The 24,387-nt window shown below is 41.0% G+C and overlaps 1 protein-coding gene across 9 annotated transcripts in view; it reads right to left on the bottom strand.

Annotated features, from left to right (window-relative positions):
• REPS2 (RALBP1 associated Eps domain containing 2) overlaps nucleotides 1-24,387 on the bottom strand; it is a 144,426-nt gene that overhangs the window by 102,301 nt on the left and 17,738 nt on the right. For 8 of the 9 annotated variants that reach the window (XM_073356118.2, XM_073356140.2, XM_073356151.2 and 5 more), the window contains exon 2: nucleotides 2,939-3,062. The exons of the other annotated variant lie outside the window; for it this stretch is intronic. In XM_073356118.2, the coding sequence (XP_073212219.1) occupies nucleotides 2,939-3,062 (124 nt within the window). The remainder of the gene's footprint in view (nucleotides 1-2,938; nucleotides 3,063-24,387) is intronic. 9 annotated transcript variants of the gene reach the window in all.

Genomic DNA, 24,387 nt, shown 5'->3' with positions numbered 1-24,387 from the left:
TTCTGGAATTACTTTTGTGTCTTAATAGCAAATATTATGATGATCCAAAGGTATATTCACTAGATATTTTATTACTGTAAAAAGAGAGAGGTGCCTCATTCACAGTACGAAGCCAAGTCTCAAACTCATTTCTGGTCTGAACCCTAGCCAGCACCATTACATATGTTGTTCATTGTTGTTTACAAGTAGTTTCCAGAAGAAATTATGGGAGCAATCAATTTATTAGGGCAAGATCACTGTATGCTCCATGCTGTCACTAGAACAGAAAAAAAAAGCACCAAGTTAAACAGACTGATTCAAAGCCTAGTAAGACTGTGGTATCAGAAATGCTACCATTTACCATAGCTCAGAAGAACTGAAGAGTGACACTTATAACCTCATGCATCATCCAATAATCAAATACTGTTCTAAGGAAATTTATCATCCTATTGTTGCAAACTTCCACTTCTCCACATAGTAAGTTATAAGATCAATACAACAAAACAAACAGAATAAAGGCTCCTGGAATCAAGTAAAACACAATAGCATCTTTACAATCACTTATACATACAGCTGTTGCTATGAAATCAATCTACTTTTGCTGTACATCACTCATCCATTCCAACAGCTCTACTGTGTTTCTGAGGACAATGTAGTTAGTGCTTTTGAAACCTGGAAACATTTCAGCAAGTCAGTGGGATATCAATCCAAAGACCGTTGTTCATTCAAATCTATGCAGTATTTGTGAAACATACACATTGAATCTCACTTGATTCAGATTGCCGAAGTAGCCAATTTCTCCTCAAATTAACCTTATTGTCCGAAAAAGATGCTTAGGATAGACAGAGCAGGAATCTGACCGAAAGTCACCCCAAAATTTCTATTTAATAATGTCCCCTTGACAGATTTATGGTTTACTTGTTGGTTTGGATTTTTTTGTTGTTTGTTCTTTTTTTAAATGTAACCTTCAAAACAAAGGCAGAAGTAATGTGAAAATCCCAGCTCTCAGGCTTGATGATCAAACAACATATTTAGGAGCCTAGTCTTAGAAGTTCTTTAGATAAGATTCTTGACCATTTAATTTTCACTCCCCTGCTGGCTCACAATGATGCAATAGCAAAGATAGCAGGAAGAATAGGGTCCAATATGCATAGACACAACAGCAGTCTCAACAAATGCAGTGGTCTGGATTTACTGGTGGAAGATCACAAAGGCTTGGAACTGGAATCTCTATCAAACGCAGTTTTGAAGGTATAATGGCAAATTAAAACACACACCCACACATGGGGATAGTTTTAAAAAATTAAAGTTTCAATTGGAAGTAAAAAAGGCATCAAAATCTGTGATCCTGCTACAAAGCACACACAGTAAGGTTTTCAAATATGGCACTGCCATGTTGTATGTTTCCTAGGCTAAAGCTTATTTCTGCAAGATCAATATAAATACCTTGATAACTCTAGTTCAACTGAAAACCTATCCTAATTAATAATGCCTTGATTCTGATTGACACCCAAGTGAGTTCTTTTCAAGGATTTCAAGAATAATATTTCAGTCAAAGAGAAAGATCAAGAATGACAAAATGGCACAAGATAGCTATGGAAGTGAGAGCTTGGAATTCCTATTCTACCTGAAGCAGTTTACATTTTAGTACTAAAATCACTTCATTACATCAGATGCCTTTGGATGGATCCCTAGTTAGTGGGAGTTCAGCAAAAGCTGTGCTAAACTGGATTGTCACTACATAGTTTCTATGTCAAACAGACATAACAGGCCCAGAAGAGGATCAAAATTTGAGGCGCCCACTTTAAAGTTTAAATCCTTTGCTTCTGGGCTGGCAGTGCAGGTGGCACCATGGATCTAATTATTTCCATTTTTTAGGATCTCACCAGTAAAAATGTTCTTCCAGCCTATCCACTTGGGATTTTTAAAAAGTTTCTTTTAAAAAATATTTTTTTTGCAGACAGGGTGTACTTAACATCAAGTTACAATAGAATCTGAACAGAAAATATGTTTGAAATAATCTCCAATGGACACTCTTACACCGTGGTTCTCAAACTGTGGGTCGGGACCCCAAAGTGGGTCGCCACCCTATATTACTGGGGTCGCCAGGGCTGGCATTAGACTTGCTGGAGTCTGGGGCAAAAGCTAAAGCCCAAGCCCCACCACTCAGGGCCAAAGCCAAAACCAAAACCCCACGGCTTCAGCCCTGGGTGGCAGGGCCCCCTGACTGGGGCTGAAGATCTTGGGCTTTGGCTTTCCTTCCCCTCCCCCCACCCCACCCCACCCCACCCAGGGTGGTGGGGCGCAGGCCGGCTCAGGTTTTGGTCCCCGGTCCTGGAGTAATTTTTGTTGTCAGAAGGGGGTTATAGTGCAGTTAAGTTTGAGAACTCCTGATGTAACATTTACTGACAAAGGGAGTGATTTTGCTACCTGTACCCATTCATTTCAACAGGTCTACTTGCAAAGAACGGCCCCATTCTGGCAAGGTGTTCTGCACAGACAGACCTCTGACTTCCCAAGGAGCCCCAACTTCAATAGACTCCATGTAGTTGCAGAGATCAGCCGGAGCAGAACTTTTAAGTCTAAAGTACCACACAGCATGAGTGAGGGTGGCAAAAATGGACCCACAATGATGACTGTCAACTGTCCTGTTATTTCTATAATGCTTTTATGGATGCAGAAGCAATTTGTACTTTTCTATCCATGTAACAACTCTGCACATAGAACCCAAGAATTTCATTGTAAATTTCTACCCATAACTGATGGATTATAAAACTACCTTCACCTCTTCCCTTCCTCCCCCTAAAATATTATTATATATTATATATTTATAACATAAATAGGATTTTGCTTTACAAACAGGTTGGAAGAAAAACTAACTGAAGCAAATAATGTACAATGAATGTTAAAGAAATTAAAGAACAAGTTCATAGCTCACTAAGCAAAGTGAGCTACTTACCACTCTTAATGCTCTCTATCCGTACTGGAAGGCCAGACTGCGCTGCAGCAATTAGTTTCAAAGCAACATAAAACTGAGCCGGACCAAAATAACCCACACGTTTTGCCCCACAAAGTTCTGTGACCTAAAGGAGAAAAAATACACACTTTGTAAAATACTTCTCGCTCTTTCCTCTTAGGAAACTTGCATTGCGTATTGAAGTAGAGAAGTCTTCTAGAACTAAAAACTCACAAGTCTGTTTGCAGCGCTTTATTAAAAGTGAGCAATTCAGTTCAGGTCACTCTGTATACCTGAATACTGCTGAATTTAAAATAGAATCATAGAATATCAGGGTTGGAAGGGACCTCAGGAGGTCATCTAGTCCAACCCCCTGCTCAAAGCAGGACCAATCCCCAATTTTTGCCCCAGATCCCTAAATGGCCCCCTCAAGGATTGAACTCACAACCCTGGGTTTAGCAGGCCAACGCTCAAACCACTGAGCTATCCCTCCCCCCCAAATAGATAAGTAGTTATTTATTACTCCTTCAAAAAACACTGCAGTGTAGCTTTGCTGCTATAAAATAGTTAACATGTTTCCACCCAAGAGGTGACTACATTTCATTAGTAGGTGAAACGATCCCTGTGAGCATACAGTCTATGAAAGCTTTTTGGGGTGAAAGCTGCACTATAAATAGGAGGTATTAATTATCACTATCTCTGTCCAACAATAATTCAGATAATCATTCTAACTACAAAATAAAAAGCATAAATACCCTAAAACTATTGCAGCAAAATATTTTTGTGAAACATTAGACAGGCTTGAAATTAAACTCCTCTCTCAAACACATGCACAAGTTAGCAACTATTTGTGCAAATTCACCTACTCTGTTTATTAGACCTCAACATCCTTGTCTACGGAGAAGACAAATTTACTTTTTGTTCATTCAGTTCACCTGGCCTTCAGGTAAATAAACATTCTCTATGGGCAAGTTTGAAATGCAGACCAAAACTAAGCGTATGTCCACCCAGCAAAACAAAACAAAAAACAACCCCACAGCAGCAAGTCTCAGAGCCTGGACTGATTGACTCAGGCTCATGCTGTGGGGATAAACATAGCAGTGTTGATCTTCGGGCCCCCCACAGTGCTGGCTCCAAGAGTCACGGGCCCCGTGTACAGTATGGTCCTGGAACTTTGATTTCCCCAGCCCCAGGGGTAACTCACCATTTTGGGGGTCTTGTGGCTCATGTGTGCTTGCCTGGGTCAGTCAGTTAGCGACAGATATGTGACTAGTGGCTGTGTTTTAAATCACTGAATCAGTGGTCTGTGTGTTGCAAATAATACTGCTTCTGTAAAATGTTGCATTTTGGCTTCACAGATATAATCTTGGGAGCCCAGACTCCCTCTTGGTTATCGTCAGCTGAACAGCTGTGCAGAATTAGAAAGTGGCCACGAAGAACTAAAGAGGACTTTCTGTGTGAGGTCATGATGCACTCCATGGCCAAAAAACAAGAGGAGTGGTGGGACAGTGAAAAAGAGGGAACGAAAGGAGAACACAGTGCGCCAGAATGAAGCCACGGAGCGGCTCTTAAACATTATAGAGCGGACACGCGCCAGGTGATACTAGCACTGCAAACTGAGCAGCTCTGCACCCGCCCTCCCCTGCAGCCGCTGTTGCAAGACTCTTTCCCATGCGCCCCCAGACACCGCCAACACACTCTTATCAACCTCCTGGCTCCAGTCTATACCCATGGCATTCCACTCCTCCCCTGTCACAGTCCAGCCCTGTGGACTCCCAGTACTCAACACCCGTCTCTCTGCAGTTTAGCCCTGCTGAAGTACAGTACACGCCGCAGTAAATACTCCAAAGGAGAAGGCTGCATATGATACTTGGACATATACAAATCTTTAACCGTCTCGGGATCCCACCTCCTCCTGGGATCCTCCCTTCTCCCTTCCCCCATAGTGCTGATGTGTTTTTTGTTTGTCTCTCTCCTCTGGTGGTTGTTTTTTAATCAAATAATTGTGTTGGTTTGAAAGCAATCTTTATCCTATTAATTGAAAGCAAACACAGCTCTGCAAAGCAACAGGCAATTTTTTAAAACTTCAGAAATAATCATCTGCACCAATCACAATAATCTCCTAGCATTACAAGCACTGCACTCCCAAGCATAGCAACAAATATTAGTGGCTTTCAGCTTCAAATTTCTGCTTCAAGGCATCCCTAATCCTTATGGCCCCACACTGTGCCCCTCTAATAGCCCTGGTCTCTGCCTGTTCAAATTCAGCCTCCAGGCACTGAGCCTCAACAGTCCAGCTCTGAATGAAGCTTTCACCCTTCCCTTCACAAATATTATGGAGTGTACAGCATGTGGCTATAGGCATAGGAATATTGTTATCGGACAGGTCCAGCCTCCCAAAGAGGCAGCACCAGCGGGCCTTTAAATGGCCAAAAGCACACTCAAAAGTCATTCTGCACTTGCTCAGCCTATTGTTGAACAGCTCCTTGCTGCTGTCAAAGTGCCCCGTGTATGGCTTCATAAGCCACGGCATTAAGGGGTAGCCAGGGTCTCCCAGGATCGCAATGGGCATTTTGACTTCCCCTACAGTGATCTTCTGGTCTGAGAAGAAAGCCCCTGCTTGCAGCTTCCTGAACAGGCCAGTGTTCCAAAAGATGCGTGCATGATGCACCTTTCCAGACCAGCCTGCGTTAATGTCTGTGAAACGCCCACAGTGATCCACAAGCGCCTGGAGAACCATAGAGAAATACCCCTTCTGATTAATGTACTTGGTGGCTAGGTGGTCTGGTACCAGAATTGGAATATGCATGCCATCTATTACCCCTCCGCAGTGAGGGAAGCCCATTTGTACAAAGCCATCCACAATGTCACGCACGTTGCCCAGAGTCAGGGTCTTTTGGAGCAGGATGCAATTAGTGGCCCTGCACACTTCCATCAACATGAGTTCAATGGTCGACTTTCCCACTCCAAACTGGTTAGCGACCGATTGGTAGCAGTCTGGAGTAACCAGCTTCCACAGTGCAATCGCCACACGTTTCTCCAACGACAGGGCAGCTCTCATTCTCGTGTCCTTACGCTGCAGGGCTGGGGCCAGCTCATCACACAGTCCCATGAGTGTGGCTTTCCTCATCTGAAAGTTCCGCAGCCTCTGCTCGTCATCCCAGACGTGCATCCCACCACTCAGTGCTGGTTTCCCAACTCCAAAAGCGGCGGTCCATTGTGATCAGCACCTCCATGAATGCCACAAGCAATCTCATGTCAGAGCTACTACGTGTGGTGAGATCAATGTTGCACTCCTCTTGCCTTTGTAGTTTAAGGAACAACTCCACTGCCACTTGTGATGTGTTAGTCAGAGTGAGCAGCGTATTGATCCACAACAGCGGTTTCCCTTCAGCGCTCTCTGAATGGCGCTGTAACTCTGCCAGTATAGACATACCCTGAGGCTTGTTTCCTAGAAGGAGAGCAGCAGGTGAAAGTGCAGGAGCAGGTGGAATCAGAGATATTTATTGAATGGCATTGGGTTGACTGGCTGGGCAGAGAACTGATGAGAGAGTCACCATTTGGACTTTCACTGGTTAAGCAAGTAGGAAGCTGTGGTTTCTCCTGTTTTGCTCTACTCTATTCATTTTGTTGTCTCATACTCCCACATCCAGCTTGTCTGTTTTGCCCACCTGTCACCTACCTCAAACTCACTGAAACAGGCTCACCTTACCTGATCACTCTCGTTACAGTGTGTATGGTAACACCTATTGTTTCATGTTCCCTGTGTATATAAAATCTCCCCACTGGATTTTCCACTGCATGCATTCGATGAAGTGAGCTGTAGCTCATGAAAGCTTATGCTCAGATAAATTTGTTAGTCTCTAAGGTGCCACAAGTACTCCTGTTCTTTTTGTGGATACAGACTAATACGGCTGCTACTCTGAAACCTCCTTTACTTTGCCCACCACAATGGAGCCCAGACTGGGATTCCTAGTTGCTAATGTAATACACATAATTAATGAGTGGCAACAGCTTTGTTGTACATGGGTACTGTGCTATATAATTGGTTATGTTTTGGCTATATACAGTATACATTTTATAGGAACCTTAAATAGCTTAAAACAAATGGCAAAATAGAAAAACATAGAGGATGATGTTATAACATAGGTAAGGAATTGCATTTGGTGTGCACAAAATAAAGCACAACCCCCTCACTGGCAACCCATGATGCAACAGTGGAGGCTTGGGCCCTGGCAGAGGGTTCAGATTAATTTTATTAACAAATTGCCAAAAAGTAAAAAAGAATTTCAGTGCTTGTTAGTAATAATTAATTCCTTTTCAAAATGGGTAAAAGTATTTCCCACTAAAACTAACAGCACCAATAACAGATCCCGATAATGGTCGGGGGGGGGAGGGGCCTTTGCGGAAAAAGTTTTTGCATCAATGTTACAAGCTTTAGGAATTAAACAAAAATTCCATATATCACACCCAGCTCCCCGCTGCAACCAATCTGGCTAGCCACTAAATTAATCCAGACTCTAAACTGGTAACTATAAACATCAACTAGCAAAACTGTGTGCATAGTATATATGTATGTAACTAAAAAGCATATGCTAATTGCTGTATTCTGAATAACTGTGGCGTGTTGCCTTTTCCCCTATAAAAAAAAAATTGTGTGCTCTGTTTAAGCATAACAGCTGTTTTGTCTTTACATTAGAAGGTGAACTAACCCATTTTGAAAAGTTAAGAGACAGAAAACATCCACTTGTTCTCAGGTCAAATTAATATTTTCTATCTTCCCCATCCATCTGAATACACCTTGGTGGGGGTGATTAACTTTAGTACAGGTTTGCCCTTGCCCAGCAGGCCATCAGATGAAAGAAAAACAAATCATTTGCTTTAGAAATCGTCACATCAGCCCACATCATTATTTTAATAAAGTTTTTGCATAACATTTAAATGGATTTCTAAAAAGCTCTGGAGTTTTATTTGTAAGGATGGAAATGGGGGGGGGGGGAGGAATGGTGGTGTGTGAGTGAGAGAGATGTTAAGACTTTAGCTAGTTATTCAGCTGCCTCCAGGGGACCCAGTGGAAGGATGGAGATAAACCATCTCGAAAGTCTGGTTTTTCTGGTTCCATTTTTGACTGAGGTTAACTGTATGGTATACAGCAGCACAACACTATGTGCATTGCTGTCAATGCACTGGGTGCACAAAAGTATCCATTGCCTAAATCATCTAAAAATGGCTAAAATTCAGGAATAACTGAAATTTATCAAGCATAGGTATTTCATTACAAAAGAGGGAGTGTGAAATGTTCTCCCAGTTCAAAAAATTACTCCCGAGTTTAGGGATCATGTTAGACAGTTCCTGCCATCTCCAGGATACAGACATGAAAATAAAAAAAAAGTGTAACAGCACACTATTACTGACAAATTGCTTACTTTCTCAATTTTACCATATAATCATAAAATAAATTGATTGGAATATAAATATTATACTTAAATTTCAGTGTATAATATACAGAGCAGTATACACAAGCCATTGCTAGTATGAAATTTTAGTTTGTACTGACTTCACTAGTGCTTTTATATAGCTTATTGTAAAACTAAAACATCTAGATGAGTTGATGTACCCCCAGAAGATCTCTATGTACCCCTGGTTGAGAACCACTGGTTTATACAATTCCTTCTGAACTGTAGAACACCCACCAGTAAAAAGGCATGAGAAACCAGTCCTTTCATTAAGTCAAAACCAATCTCCTACTAAAAGTGATCATAGCACAGGTAAGAATTTTTTCATAATATTCTCTAGTGTAGACATGACCTGAGAATGAGGGTCATGTATAAATGAGGCTGCTTCACATCACCTCTATGTCTCAGGAAGAAAAGTACTCCTCCACAATCTTATTTTATCGTTTTGTGGCCAAATGAGTACAACTGCTTTATTTTTTAAAAAGTTCAAAAAGTTCTGAACAGTGTAAAAAGATGCCAATACTGAATATTATTACATCTGCAATTTAACATATCCCAGAAAGGATCTCACATATTTATGAAGGTTTTCAAGGATTTTTTTAAAAGAATATTGTAGAGTTAGATTTAAAAGAAGAAGGAAATATTGTGCATACTGTAGTTTCATAGATACAATCTCTGAACATAGGCAGAACACTGTTAGCAATAAACAGACAATGAAAAGATTCTTACAGCTGGGGTAACAGAAAACAGATTGTGCAAAAATATTATAAAAAGAAGTTACAAAGAATGGTAAGTTAGGATGTGTGGCTAGGGTGACCAGATGTCCTGATTTTATAGGGACAGTCACGATTTTTGGGTCTTTTTCTTATATAGGCTCCTATTACCCCCCACCCCCGTCCTGATTTTTCACATTTGCTGTCTGGTCACCCTACGTGTGGCCAGCATGGTTAGACAAAAGATTTCAAATATTTTGAGCCAGGGCTGGTTATGAACATTACATTGATTTACACTAATGAATTAGTGACGGAAGAACTTGCAAGATTGCAGATACACTTGCTATATTTAAAACGGTTTTCACAGAGCTATGTTGGTGAAAAGAATCCAGTTCCTCTGTGCTTAGCCCTTCCTATTTCAGATAGGACAACTGTACAAACAAATCCCCTATCTTCCCTCTCTGCATGTTTTGCTGAAGACGTGACTGGATCATCCAATGAGAAGCACGTTGGAAAATTCAGAAGGCCTCTGTCCTGAAAGATATTCAAAAGTCTCTAAACACAGGCAACAGGAAATTGTTTTCAGGAAAACAGGGGTTCCACATTTCTGATGGCTCCTAACAACTCAATTTGTTGATGTTTGATTCTACCTTTCCTTTAAAAAGGAAACCCAAGTGTCTTCACTAAACTAAATTTTCTAACACGTATTTAAGATAGTGTAATAAGTCCTTGCAGATAAAAGAGAGGAAGCTGTAATATATTTTGAAACCTCCTTCCATTCTTTTTCTTCCTATTTGGCCAATGACCTGACAAAAAACATTCATCAATTTGGAATTATTTGAGGTATTTCTTTCTCACATGAACTAGTTTGTATCAAATTTATACAAAAACGGTCAATTCAACTTGTGTGAGCAAATACAGCATTAGGTAGTGAGATTTTAATACACAGGTATAGCTCATTAGACTGGGAATGTAGCAATAAAAAGCATGTCAACATTTTTACCCTTAATTTAAAAGGCTTCCTAAAAAGCTATATTTGAAAATTAACATCCTTTATAAATCCATTGTTTTCTTATCTGCTTAACTGCTTCATATATTTTCCCAGAGTATCAGCTCACCTGCATTTGGATATTAAGACTTGTCACCCTCTGAAACACAGCTGTACATGGGCCATCCTAATTTTATTATTCAGGTGCCTAATCTGATTGAAATCAATAGAATTAAAGTACCTGATTGAGACAAGCAGGACTTAGTCCACAATGTTATTTATTTTTTTCCACTTTTGCCTCTTAGGACTAGTCTACACTAGAAGCACTACATTGGTGCAGCTGTGCCGCTGTAGCACATCTGGTGAAAACACTTTATGCTAACAGGAAAGAGCTCTCCCATTGGCATAATAAATCCACCTCCACAGGAGGTGATAGCTATGATGGCAGGAACAGATCTCCCACCAACATAGCCCTGTCCACTCAGGCGCTTAGGTTCTGCAACTTATGTCACTCCAGAGAGTGGTGTATTCACACCCCTGAGCGATGTAAGTTATACCAAAGTGGTAGTGTAGACCTGGCCCTACAGTCAAGCAAATGAGAAAACATATCAACTTCTCAAGTAACATGAGGTTCACCTAGCACTCAAAGGCAGTCATGTGTGTCTGTCAGTCTTCCCACACAAGTGTGGGAAAGCTTCCACAGAGTCTGTCTTCTGTTTGGTGCAAATCAGTATCTTGGTAATAATATCAATTTAATGAACATTAGGATTCCTTTTTTTTTTTTTAATATATTTCTTTTTCAAAAGTCACGTTTCTTTAAATGCATTAAATATCAATCTAAATATCTCTGCTCATTTGTCCATTATCTTCTACTTTCAACATATCTATGAAAAATTTTAGAAAATGTCTGTGGCATAGCTGTCAGTATAACCCAGATGCTCTGACCCTCAGTTTTGTATCGAGCCACTACAATATCCTTCCTTTCCAATATGCAATTGAAATTAAAAGAAGAGTTTTATATAGACAGAACATAATTATCCAAGTTGGAATCTGGCGAGGACTCTGAGATCAGATCAACTCAAGTATTCATCCACTTGTAAAAGTCTAATTTTCTAGAGGTTGAACTGAAAAGAGAATATAAATCTTTGTAGTACTGACAGTTAATTGAGATTTCTGCTTTAGCTCAAGTGCTAAAGCCATGTGTTTTGCAGCAGCACAGAAGTTGGAGTGTTCTATCTCTATTGTATGCAGCCATGCACTGTTACCTTAGTTCAGTAGGTTACAATATTTGTATCATGGAGACCAAAAACTGCAGATTGATAGGCAGCAGAACTGTTAAAAAGTGTGGACAAAAATATATTAACTCTCATTAAATCTCAGTGAATCAGGCAAGGCACATGACATTAAATGCCCCAATTCACCTATAGCCTCTCTTGATGGTACACAACAGGGGAAAGGTTTTCCTGTAACAGAAATTGCAAGTGTATCTGAATCTTTCTGTGTCAGAGCCAACACATACTCTGAAAATCAAAACTGAAGGTGGAGCATATCAACTATAATGTATTATGTTATTAAAGAAATTATTAATCTTTTATTATACAAAATGTTTTTAAATGTTGGTTATCCCAATATAGATTAGTATTTTAATACAGTTCAGAAATGGATTTGCACTTACTTTCATTAAACCTTCCCTCCTAACTTTTTACACCAAAATAAAATATGTAATAGGTAGTAAAATTATGTGGATCCTGGCTACAATAAAATGGTTCTGCTGCATAAAAAACACAATAAATTTATATGAACCATGGCTCTTGTGACAAAGTCTCCCTTAACTCTATGTAAATGCACAATCATCCAAGCATGAACTTTTAGTGTCCAGAGTTTAAAAAGACAATAAAATATTTATCAAAATTAATCTCAGCTGCTTACATGACAAACTAAATTCTGGAAATTAAAAGCAACAAGTAATATGATAGAATAAATTTATTCTAATTTCCAGGAGGGAAAGACTTGAAGATCCCCACTACTGATTAATTTTAAATTTTATTAGAATTTTGTGCTCATTTAAAATGGCTACAGATCTTTGCAAGCCTGGTAACTCTAAGCTGAGGTTCTAACAACAAGTTTCACTTGACCCAGCATCCCCTCACTTTGTCCATACTGTGCTACTATGGCTCTAGGGACAGTTTTGAGTTGAGTGGATGGGGTTAAGGTGCATGCTGGAAAGGAAAAACTCTCTAGAGTTCCCAGCTCTTTCACAGACGATGTCCTCCACCTGGCACATGTCATTTAGCCTTTCTTAGCTTCAGCTTCTCTATCTTTAAAATGAGGGTGGTTATAACTTCCCACCTCAGGGGCTAAATTTATAGTGAGAAAGTGCTTTGAGATTCTTGGATTGAAACCATTATAGAAGTACGTTTATTATAACAAATCTCTATGTAGACTGTGGAGTCTTTGAGCCTTATGAGGAGGATAAAGGGAATAGAAACTATTAGATTTCTAGTCATTACACAGAGGGTGAGTAAAACTGATGGCTAAGATTTTCAAAGCAGAGTAGGGCAAGTAGCCTCACAACTTCCATTCAAATTACAGAGGTATCTGTCTCAATCAGCTTTGAAAATCTTGACTAATGTTCTCTGATTCAAGCACGGAACAGCAGACAGGGAAGGATACCGTACAGGGATTTGGGGAAAGATGCTTCTGTATTTCACTGTGAACAGCTTGGTGAACCAAAGGAGGGTCCCATGGCTGATATGAGATGGGTGTTTTTAGCTCTGTATGTGCACTATGGCAGGGAGGATTGCGGGAAATGTAGGTGAGTTGTGCTGTTTGATAGCGCGGGGAGGGGTGGGGGGAGTCATAAGATGACCTGGGTCAACATTTCTCTATTTTTGAACAATGTCATTGATTTTTTTTAAAAGGAAAATTTTCCAACAAATTATTTTTTAAAAACCCAGCTGTAATCACAAGGGAGGTGCTTTTTCCTATCAAGATCAATAAATACAGAATCACTTTGCTTTTTTACCTTAGTCAAATGATGGCCATTCTGTTTCCACTTTAGGATTCCATAAGCAAAATAATTTAAGAATATTATAGTAATCTTCTGTGATACATGTTCCATTTTACAGCAAAATACCTACGCAAATGCTTAACTTTAACCCCTAGTTAGTCCTACTGAAATAAATGGAACTCCCATGGGTTTAAAGTCACACAAGCTTAGATACTTTGCTGACTCAGGGCCATAAAGTTGTATTTGTCTTAGGAGGACTATAGTCTGGTACTCTTTATGAAAAACTTGCCATGACATGGATAATATTTACTATCAGCTTCAATAGCCACATAAAAACAAATGTTCCACACTGTTCCATCACCAAGGCAAAGAGCTCAGCAAAGCACACAAAAGGTTCCACTCACTGCTACTTCTTACAGAGAGAGTCCTGTAGAACAGGCCAAAACAAGCCATCATATAAAAACATGTTATCAAGGTTCCTCCCCCACTCTGAACTCTAGGGTACAGATGTGGGGACCTGCATGAAAAACCTCCTAAGCTTATCTTTACCAGCTTAGGTCAAAACTTCCCCAAGGTACAAAATATTACACCTGTTATCCTTGGACTGGCCGCTACCACCACCAAACTAATACTGGTTACTGGGGAAGAGCTGTTTGGACGCGTCCTTCCCCCCCAAAATACTTCCCAAAACCTTGCACCCCACTTCCTGGACAAGGTTTGGTAAAAAGCCTCACCAATTTGCCTAGGTGACTACAGACCCAGACCCTTGGATCTTAAGAACAATGAACAATCCTCCCAATACTTGCACCCCCCCTTTCCTGGGAAATGTTGGATAAAAAGCCTCACCAATTTGCATAGGTGACCACAGACCCAAACCCTTGGATCTGAGAACAATGAAAAAGCATTCAGTGTTTTACAAGAAGACTTTTAATAAAAAATAGAAGTAAATAGAAATAAAGAAATCCCCCCTGTAAAATCAGGATGGTAGATATCTTACAGGGTAATTAGATTCAAAAACATAGAGAACCCCTCTAGGCAAAACCTTAAGTTACAAAAAAGATACACAGACAGAAATAGTTATTCTATTCAGCACAATTCTTTTCTCAGCCATTTAAAGAAATCATAATCTAACACATACCTAGCTAGATTACTTACTAAAAGTTCTAAGGCTCCATTCCTGGTCTATCCCTGGCAGAAACCAGCATACAGACAGACACAGACCCTTTGTTTCTCTCCCTCCTCCCAGCTTTTGAAAGTATCTTGTCTCCTCATTGGTCATTTTGGTCAGGTGCCAGCGAGGTTACCTTTAGCTTCTTAACCCTTTACAGGTGAGAGGAGCTTTCCCCTGGCCAGGAGGGATTTCAAAGGGGTTTACCCTTCCCTTTATATTTATGACACATGTCAATGCTGAACCTTGTATGTGCAGGTGGAGCTCAGGAAACATTTTCTAAGGCCTGGTCTACACTAAAAAGTTAGGTCAAAGAAAGCCGCCTTAAGTCAACTTGTTAATGTATGTGTCTACACTACCAGGTCCTTTACTCCAACCTAAGTTGCCTCTAACGTCAACTTCTGTAATCCACCTCTGCGAGAGGTGTAGCACTTAATTCCATTTAAATGGGTCAACTGTGAGGTAGTGCAGACACAGCATTGTGTAATTAGACTTAATTGGCCTTCAGGGTGGTGTCCCACAATGCTCATCTGTGATCGCTCTGGAGATCATTCTCAACTCTGCTGCACTGTACCCAGGTACACAGGAAACAGCCCCTCCCCTGATAAAGCCCTGGGAATTTTTGATTTCCCATTTCCCGTTTGATCAGCACTGGGAGCATGCCAGCTTGAGCACAGCTGATCATGGAGACTACATGCTCCAAACACGCTCAAGCCTGGTCTGCACAGGAGTTAGTGGATCTCATCGCTGTGTGGGAAGAAGAGTCTGTGCAGACAGAGCTCCAATCCAGCAGAAGAAACGCTGACATCTATGCAAAGAACACTCGTGGAATGGGGGAGAAGGGCTACACGAGGGACACACAGCAGTGCCATGTGAAAATAAAAGAATTTCACCAAACGTAGCAGAAGGCAAGGAAGGCAAGCAGTTGTTCTGGTGCTGAACCCCACACATGCCAGTTCTACAACAAGCTGCATGCGATTCTCCGGGGTGATCCTACCAGCACCCCCACAAGCAACAGGTGTGAGAGTCTAGGGACAACAAGAAGGATGATATGGTGGATGCAGAAGAGGAGAATGGGAGACAGGCGAGCAGTGGATCCATTCAGCCTGAGAGCCAGGAAATATTTTTAACCCTGGAGCCCTGTGGGTCGCAGGACATCACAGTGGCCAGCCGTGATACTGGGGAAGACACCTCTGGTGAGTATACAGTTACAATCAAAGTCCAGTTAAACTTTAGCGGGCGCACACATTTGGCGGTATTGAATGTTTACTGTGAAGAACAAGTGAGGTGCTGTGGTTCTCTGCTTACAAGAGGCTGCTCCAGTTATGCAGAGAGTGACCCTCGGAAAAGACTGTTTACGTGGACTGGGATAGCCCGGGAATCCTCCATTGATATCTCTAGGAAACTTTCATGGATGTACTCTGCGATCCTTTGTAGAAGGTTTCTGGGCAGGGCAGTCTTATTTCTTCCACCATGGTAGCACACTTTCCCATGCAACTCCTGAATCAATTCTGCTGGCATCATTGCGGTACACAACATAACAGCAGAAGGACCAGGTCTATACCCAGACGCTTGCAGCGTCTCCTTCCTTTCCGTCACTGTTATCCCCAGGAGATGGACATCACATAGGGTCACTTAGGGGAAATGGGGGAAGTTCTCATTAAAAGTGCTCCTACAAGAAAAAAATAAAAGAGGGCATGTAGACCCCCCCCAAACACACATTCCGGATCGCCAAACCATGCAGCCATTAATCTGCCTTTACTGTGCTCGGCATTGGTTGGCAAGTAGTTTAAAGTAGCTGATAGGGGACTGGGGCCCCACATGAGAGCATCCACAATTTGGGAGTGAAAACGGCTTCCCGTGGTGCTATGGGGAAGGGCCATTGTTCGACTAGCTATCTCTTTTCCCAACATGAGCCTGCCATAAACTTCATTAAAAGTGCGGTCACCCATGACCGGGGTGGGGGGGGCACATTCACCATGGCTGGAACAGCAAAATGGCACAGTGAACAGTTACAGATTCTGATTATGTTATGGCTTGCACCTAGTGTAATAAGGGTTTGGGGTTTTTTATGAAAATGGCCTTGCTATGGAAACATTTTATTCATGTACAATGGCTCCTTTATTTTTTCCCATGACTGACAGCTGGAAATGTGTCCTTCAGCATGTCATCAATACCTGAAAGCAGACTTTCACTGATTAGGAGGAGGAGAAAGAGAACGCAGGAGGACATGTTCACTGAGATAATGAACACCTCCTAGACAGCTGACACAGAGCTGAGAGCATGGAGGATTTCACTGTCTGAGAAGTTCAGACATGGACATGGAGAACAGGTAAGTCTCCAATAAGGAAGAATGTGCAGCAGAGGATGAGATGCTTTGGATTATGAGGGACAAAGCAGACATGTTGAGGTGTCTGGTTGAACTGCAGGAACAAAAGCAGGCGGGTAAAGTCCCTCTGAAGATCCTGGTGGACAGCCAGCCAGCATCACCTGGTTCAGAGTCACCCTCCTCCAAGCGTTCCATGAGGCATGGGCGAAACGTCCATTATCCCTTTCACTTAACTCAGGGGGAGGGTACAAGGAACAGAAGGCTCCCATTCACAGATCTTTGATGGTCTGGAATGCGGTGTTATGTTACACAGCTGAAAATGTTTCTCCCATTCCAACTTTACAACCCCTTTTCCCCCACAATTACCTTTTTTTTCCCTGTTCTCCCTCGTTACTTATGTTTGTTAAATAAAGTAAATGGATTCGAGAAATAAACTTTATTGAGTAGAAGCAGTGGGCTTGGGTGGGGGGGTTGGCTTTAAAGGGACAGTGATACATAGCAGGTGAAGGTTTGGAAAAGCACAATGCAGACAAGCAGCTCATTATTGAAACGGCTTTTCAAAGCCTCGCAGATATGCAGCACCCTTTGCTGTGCTCTTCTTATTCCCCTAGTGTCTGGCTGTTCAAAAATGGCTGCCATGCGATCTGTCTCAACTGCTCACCCCTGTGAAAAATTCCCCCTGTTTTTTTCCCCACAGACATTATGGAGCACACAGCAGGTAGCTATAGCCATAGGGATGTTCTCTTCACTAAGGTCCAACCTTGTTAGTAAACTTCTCCAGCGCCCTTTCAAATGACCAAAAGGGCATTCAACCACCATTCTGCACTTGCTGAGCCTGTAGTTGAACCGTTCCTTACTGCTGTCCAGACAACTGGTGTATGGCTTCATGAGCCATGGGACGAAGGGGTAGGCTGGGTCCCCCAGGATAACTATAGGCATTTCAATGTCATCAATGTTCATTTTGTGGTCTGGAAAGAAAGTCCCCAAGTTCAGCTTTTTGAACAGACCAGAGTTTCTAAAGATGTGCGCGTCATGAGCCTTTCCTGACCATCCTACGCTGATGTTGGTGAAATGCTCCCTGTGATCCACCAGTGCTTGCAACACCATTGACAATTATATCTCTTTTGGTTTATGTATTCTTTGGCAAGAAGGTCTGGTGCCAGGATGGGGATGTGTGTGACATCTAGCGCCCCACTGCAATTAGGAAACCCCATCACGGCAAAACCATCCACTACGTCCTGCACATTTCCCAGCCTCACTACCCTTCGTAGCAGAAACTGATTAATGGCCCTGCACAGTTGGAGCACAGCAGCTCCCACGGTTGATTTACCTACTCCAAATTGATTCCCCACTGACCTGTAACTATCTGGTGTTGCAAGCTTCCAAATAGCGATCACCACTCGCTTCTCCATTGTCAAAGGAGCTCTCATTTTTGTGTTGCTGAACTACAGGGCATGGGAAAGTTCTGCACAAAGTTCCTGGAAGGTGGCCTTCCACATTTGAAAGTTCTGCAGCCACTGCTCGTCATCCCATACCTGCAAAACGATGCAGTCCCACCAGTCAGCGCTTGTTTCACAGGACCAGAAACGGCACTCAATAGAGTGCAGCTCCTCTGTGACTGCCAGCAGCAACTGTGAATTGTTTTTTTCAATGGCTTGCAGCAGGGCTGCTTGCAGGACATGACTATGTTCTGCAAGGCGGACCCTACTTCGGATATGGAAATACTGCAGGAGAAGGAGCAAGGCGTTTGAGATGCTCACAGCAAGAGTGCACAACTGAGCAGGCTCCATGCTTCTGGGGTTATGGCGTATGTGCGGCGGTTTTAAGGCGCGAAAACCACTGGGTTGTTTGCCGTTGAGCACAGTGCATCATTGGATACTGACACAATGTTACCATTCTCCCCTGTGACAATGTTTTGGTCCCAGGAGGCATTGCACAAAACTTCCCAAAACACACTGCAGCAAACTGCACTTTGGGATAGTGTAGCAAGGCGAGACTCATAGTGCGGTGCCTCCTGCTGGTTATCCTGGGAATTATCTCATTTTCAGCCCAGATCGCCCTTTCCAGGCTGGTGGATCACCTGCCTCAAGCCCCGTGTCCCGCCCGGATCCTGGGACAAAGTGTAAAAGCAGGTAGGGTATTTTAAAACTGTATGTGAAGTTTATTAGTCCTTTTAATAGTGACAACTTTCAGGAATAAAACAGATGGGCTAAAAACCCAACAAGAGACATTTGTATATGTTGTTATAAATAATATAAATAAACAAGGTACATAGAGACTAGCAGCTTTTCCTGTTCTGTAATGAATTTTGCATTGAAACAAAAAAAATGAATTTGATTTTTAACATTACACTCACACACTTGAACAGATGAATGATTGCTATGTAGTTCATTAACCATTTTTCTTTTCCCTCAATTTTTTTTCTTATTTTTTAACTTTAGTGAACCTTGACTTTTAAACAACAATCACTAGGACACTTGGATGACAGGTCACTAAGAATCTAGAGACAATGGATGCTGGATATTAAGCATGGAAACAATTAATAGGTACATTTTCTGAATGAAACTAAGACCACTAATCCTATCATATAGATATATATTTTATATAAAAACATTTTTTTCCTAACTTTGCTGTCGTATGAAAACTCTGTTCAACCTCTGAATGTTTAAGACCTAGTATCCTGACTACATAAATTGCTCTATATTCTCAAAAACATTCAGTAAAAATACCAGTCAAGAAGTGTAATAGTTCAGGACAGTCAAAATTATGTTTGGAAACACCCACAGTCAAAGCACTGGCATCTCCTCAACTATGTCAGAGTTTGTGCCAGAGATCATAGTGACGTGCTTCTCACAAGAGCAACGACAAGTGCTGATGACTGTTGGACTGACCATCGCCTTATTCGATCCACAATGAAAATTAAGATCGCTCCCAAATGGAGGCTGCAAAAGAAGCAGGTCAGGCGCAAGCTGAAGGTTCAAGATTTGAAGGACCCTATTAAGCGTGACCATTTCCAAGCAGTCTTAGAAGAAAAGCTCCCAACAGAGTTTCCGGAAGAAACTAAGGAACATTGGAGCCAGTTGAAAACAGTAATCATCAATGCCTGTGAGGCAACCATAGGCTACCAAACCAGAAAACATCAGGACTGTTTTGACAAGAATGATGCTGAAATTGAGCAACTCACCAATGAGAAGAGAATGGCATTTCATGCTTGGCAGAACAACATAAAGTGTAATATAAAGAGAGAAGCCCATGCCAAGGCGAGGGCGGAAGTCCAACATAAAACCAGAGAACTCAAGAACAAATGGAGGACTGATAAAACGCAAGAACTCCAACATTTCACAGATATCCACAATACATGTGGTTTCTTTAGTGCCACCAAGGCTATTTATGAGCCTATTTGCCACGGTATGGACCCTCTTCACTCTAGGGATGGAACCACACTTCTGAAGGACAACGAAGCCATTAATTCTCACTGGAAAGGAAATTTTAAAGACCTCCTTAACTGTAATTCTATGGTTGCAGATGAAGTCCTTGAGCAAATCCCTCAACGACCATTTATGGATGAGCTCAGAGACCCTCCCAATCTGTATGAGGTACACAATGCCACCAAACAGATGAACAACAAGGTAGCAGATGGGATCCCCGCTGAAATCTTTAAAGACGGTGGACCAGAGCTAATTTGGCAGCTTTACCTGCTTATCCTTAAAATCTGGATGAAGGAGGAGATATCCAGTGAAATGAGGAATTCCCTGATTATCTCCTTTCTTGAAGAGGTGACAAAGTGGACTGTGGAAATTATGATGGTATCTCCCTCCTAGCCATTGAAGGCAAAGTTCTGGCGTGGATCCTTGCAATCTGCCTTCTCCCCCTGTCAGAAGAAATTATATGGGAATCACAGAGTGGTGTCCGACCATGTCGTGGAACTGTGGATATGATCTTCACAGCATGGCAGCTGCAACAAAAGTGTCAGGAGCAAAACCGACCACTGTACATGGCTTTTATTGATCTAACTAAAGCCTTTGATTCAGTGAATTGCTGTGCCCTCTGGACTATATGTTCTAAGACTGTTGTATTTATCAGGACATCCAGTGTCCTAAAATTGCTTCATGATAACATGAAAGCGACTATTCTGAGCAACACTGGCTCCCAAAGCGAACCTTTCAAAGTACAAACAGGAGTCAAACAGGGCTGTATCATCGCTCCAGCCACGTTTGCATTTTTTATTGCAGTCATTCTTTACCTAATTGCTAGAAAGTTTACAGCTGGGGTTGAAATCATTTACAGAATGGACGGAAAGCTGTTCAGACTTAGCAGGCTGAAAGCCAAGAGTAAGATCTCCACAACATCTATTGTGGAACTTCAGTATGCTGGTGACAATGCAATCTTTGCCCACTCTGAGAAAGATCTTCAAACTATCTTGAATGTGTTTGTCAATGCTTACGCACGTCTTAGAGCACTTTAGTCTTCTTGATATTAAGAGTGAAACCATAAGCCCTCTCCAAATATGGTATTACCTGCTCCGTCTATCAAAATCAATGGACTGGCACTGGAAAATGTCGATCATTTCCTCTACCTTGGAAGTCATCTTTCATCCAAGGCAGATATTGATGCAGAAATTCAACACTGCCTGAACTGTGCCAGTGTAGCTTTTTCTCGTTTGCAGCACAGGGTTTTTGAAGATCAAAACATTCGAACAGACACCAAGCTTCTTGTTTATCAAGCCATTATTCTCCCAGCACTATGGTACAGGTCCGAAACTTGGACAACCTATAAACACCACTTGAAAGTCCTTGGGAGGCACCATCAATGCTGCCTTCATAAGATTCTGAAGATCAAGTGGGAAGACAGGTGCACCAATATTAGTGTTCTGGAAGAGGCAAAGACCACCAGTATCGAGGCAACGATCATCCATCAGCAATTCCACTGGACTGGTCACGTTGTCCAGATGCCAGACCATGGCCTCCCAAAACAGATCCTGTTCTCTCAGCTGAAAGAAGGGCACCATAACATGGGTGGACAACAGAAGTGTTATAAGGACTTGCTGAAGGACAACCTAAAAATGTGTAATATTGACATTGACATTTGGGAGAAACTTGCCCAGGATCACTTAAAATGGAGTGAAGTCCTACGTGATGGTCGGCAGCATTTTGAACTTGCTCACAGACAAGCTGAAGAGGACAAGAGGCGCAGGAGGAAGGAGAGACTGGCTTCCAGTCATGGTCAACAGCCTCCTGCTGAGCCTGAAAACATCTGCCCTCATTGTAATAGAATTTGTGATTCAAGGATTGGCCTTATTAGCCACCTGAGGACCCATAACTCCCATGGAAGATGATCATACTCGGTAACGAGTGATCACCCATCATCACGTTTGGGGTATATTCGCTCCTTGATACACACATGCTTCTACACATGTGGTTAGGATGCTTTTCCATATCATTACCTGATTACAACCTATCATATTTTGTTTGAGTCTCTGCACTGTAATTATTTTATTAACATGAAGAGAGTTATGTGACATCCTTGATTAAGGTATAATTATAAAAAAGATAATGCTACATGTATAGTGATTTCCCACTGATGTGTATACAAAACCAGGATTGTTTTAGTTCTACCAAACCAAAGTAAAGTTTGTTTCCATTTTCTGTGGAAAATATTCCTCTGAGGAATATGGAAATTATTATTTGCTTGTAGCTTCCTAGGGAAATAGGCCTGGAAATAGTTGCGACAATTATAAACATTCCCCTGAGGAGCAAAACATGCAAAATTCCACAAAATAATACAGAAGAGCTTGATACCAAAAATGACTTGTCAGAAAATGTTTCATGAATCCCAAAATAACTTTGTAAAAATTTGAAGTCATTGGTTTATTTATGGTCTCATTATTGCTCAATTAAGTAACTGAAGAAACACCTTAGGTCTAAAACGAACAAGTGAAGGATATCCAAAATAAATAAATACAATTTTTAATAGAAGATACTTGTATTTTCCACCCCCTTTACAATCTCTGTCATAATCTCTCCAATATTTGGGCACCGTATTTCAGCTCCTAATTATTTTTAAATCGCTTATGATTGCTTTCATAACAATATGTCTCGCAACACTCAATCCTTGGCTCCATCAGATATGGATAATGTCAAGAGAAAGTAATTAAAATAAAGGAATTCATACATTCCCCCCCCTCACATTTTTACAGAAAATAAAATAGTAATGAGATACTACACTCATGATGATTATAGGTCAGTAGTACAAGAACAATTAATAATTTGTATTGCATAACAATACAAGACTTTTTAACCGGTTAAATAAATTGGGAGTATATCCAGATAGTACTGACCTCAGAAATCTTAACACCGTGCAGAGGAAGTTCATTTTCTACAAGAGCTATGAAAAGGATTAGACTCAGATTTAGGCCAGAATGAGATTTACATTCCATATGGACCCAAATCTATAATATGACACACAGATGGGAGCACAGAGTATACAAAAGCTTATTCAAAAAACTGGAGGACAGAGTAAAATCAAGTTTTCATAGGAACAGACTGGAAAATAACAAAGCAAAACATTTAAGATTTTAACAAGTTTCTGTTTAAAAAAAAGTCTATTAAACATTGCATAACAAAACCATTTTCACAGTAATTGTCTGTCTTCCATAGTATAAATCTGGATAGGCATGAAAAACAGTAATCGTCTAAATTATTTTTCCCCCAATAAGTTTTAGCTTGTGGCTCATTTTTCAAAGAGTGCCCAAGAGGGCTGCAGTTCAACAATGGATGAAAATTTATTATTACTTCACTCAATGAAAGAAAAGCTAGCTTTGCAAAATAGTGTCAACATTTTCAGCCATAATCCTTTGAAAGTTGGCCTGTGATAAAGTCAAGTATATTTGCCCTGGATTGTAACCAAGGTTAGTTTTAGGGGCAAACAGCATATGTGACTACATGAGAGAAACTGTCAGAAACTGATGTAATCCTTTATTTTTTTTTAACTGGAATAAAAAAAATACAATCTGGCAAAATTTACCAGATGTTCCATTGTTTTACCAGATTTGTGTGACCTACAAGTTAAAATCTGCATATGTGGAAATTAAAAGGCTTTCATGAACACAAGATCAGCCCTTTTTGATCAAAGACATAGGCTCAATTCTGCAAAGACTTATGCACATGCTTATCTTTATACACAGTGGATGAAATCCTCGCTTAGTTGATGTCAACAGCAAAACTCCCATTGACTTCAATGGTGCCAGAATTTCACTCACAATGTTTAAAGCTGTGCATAAGCTTTTGCAGGATCCTGGTCATAGTTTGTAGGATTCGAGTGTGATGTTTCATAAATTGAAACCAGGATAATTTCTTACCCACAAATGCAATTTCATGTTTCTTGTAAGCAAGATTCTCTTTTAAATTACTTTAGTAAGATTCATTGCCAAAATAACCAAAAATGTAGGACATGAACTGACAGGTCCCAACATTAACATCAGTGAAAAGCAGACAATGTGCTTCAAATGCTCCATAAATGAGAGACTAATTTTAATGCCTCTCTTGAAACACACTCCATGTTGCATTGAATAGGAAAGCATTTTTCTTCAAAATAACTTTAGCTGTACCACTGAAAAACACACACACACACCCCACAAAATCCTTGCCTACCTTACTAGCTTTGTTGTAAACAAATAATGTGATGGCACATATGTACCAGTTTATTCACTATTTAATACTGAGACCACATTGGAGGGGAAGTTTGAGATGGAAGGGGCAATTTCTGATCTAATTACTGCACAATTCAGAA

This window comes from Lepidochelys kempii, chromosome 1 (assembly GCF_965140285.1).
Source record: "Lepidochelys kempii isolate rLepKem1 chromosome 1, rLepKem1.hap1, whole genome shotgun sequence".
Classification (NCBI taxonomy): domain Eukaryota; kingdom Metazoa; phylum Chordata; order Testudines; family Cheloniidae; genus Lepidochelys; species Lepidochelys kempii.
The sequence above is the reverse complement of the archived record's forward strand: the minus strand, read 5'-3'. Positions and strand labels throughout refer to the sequence as shown.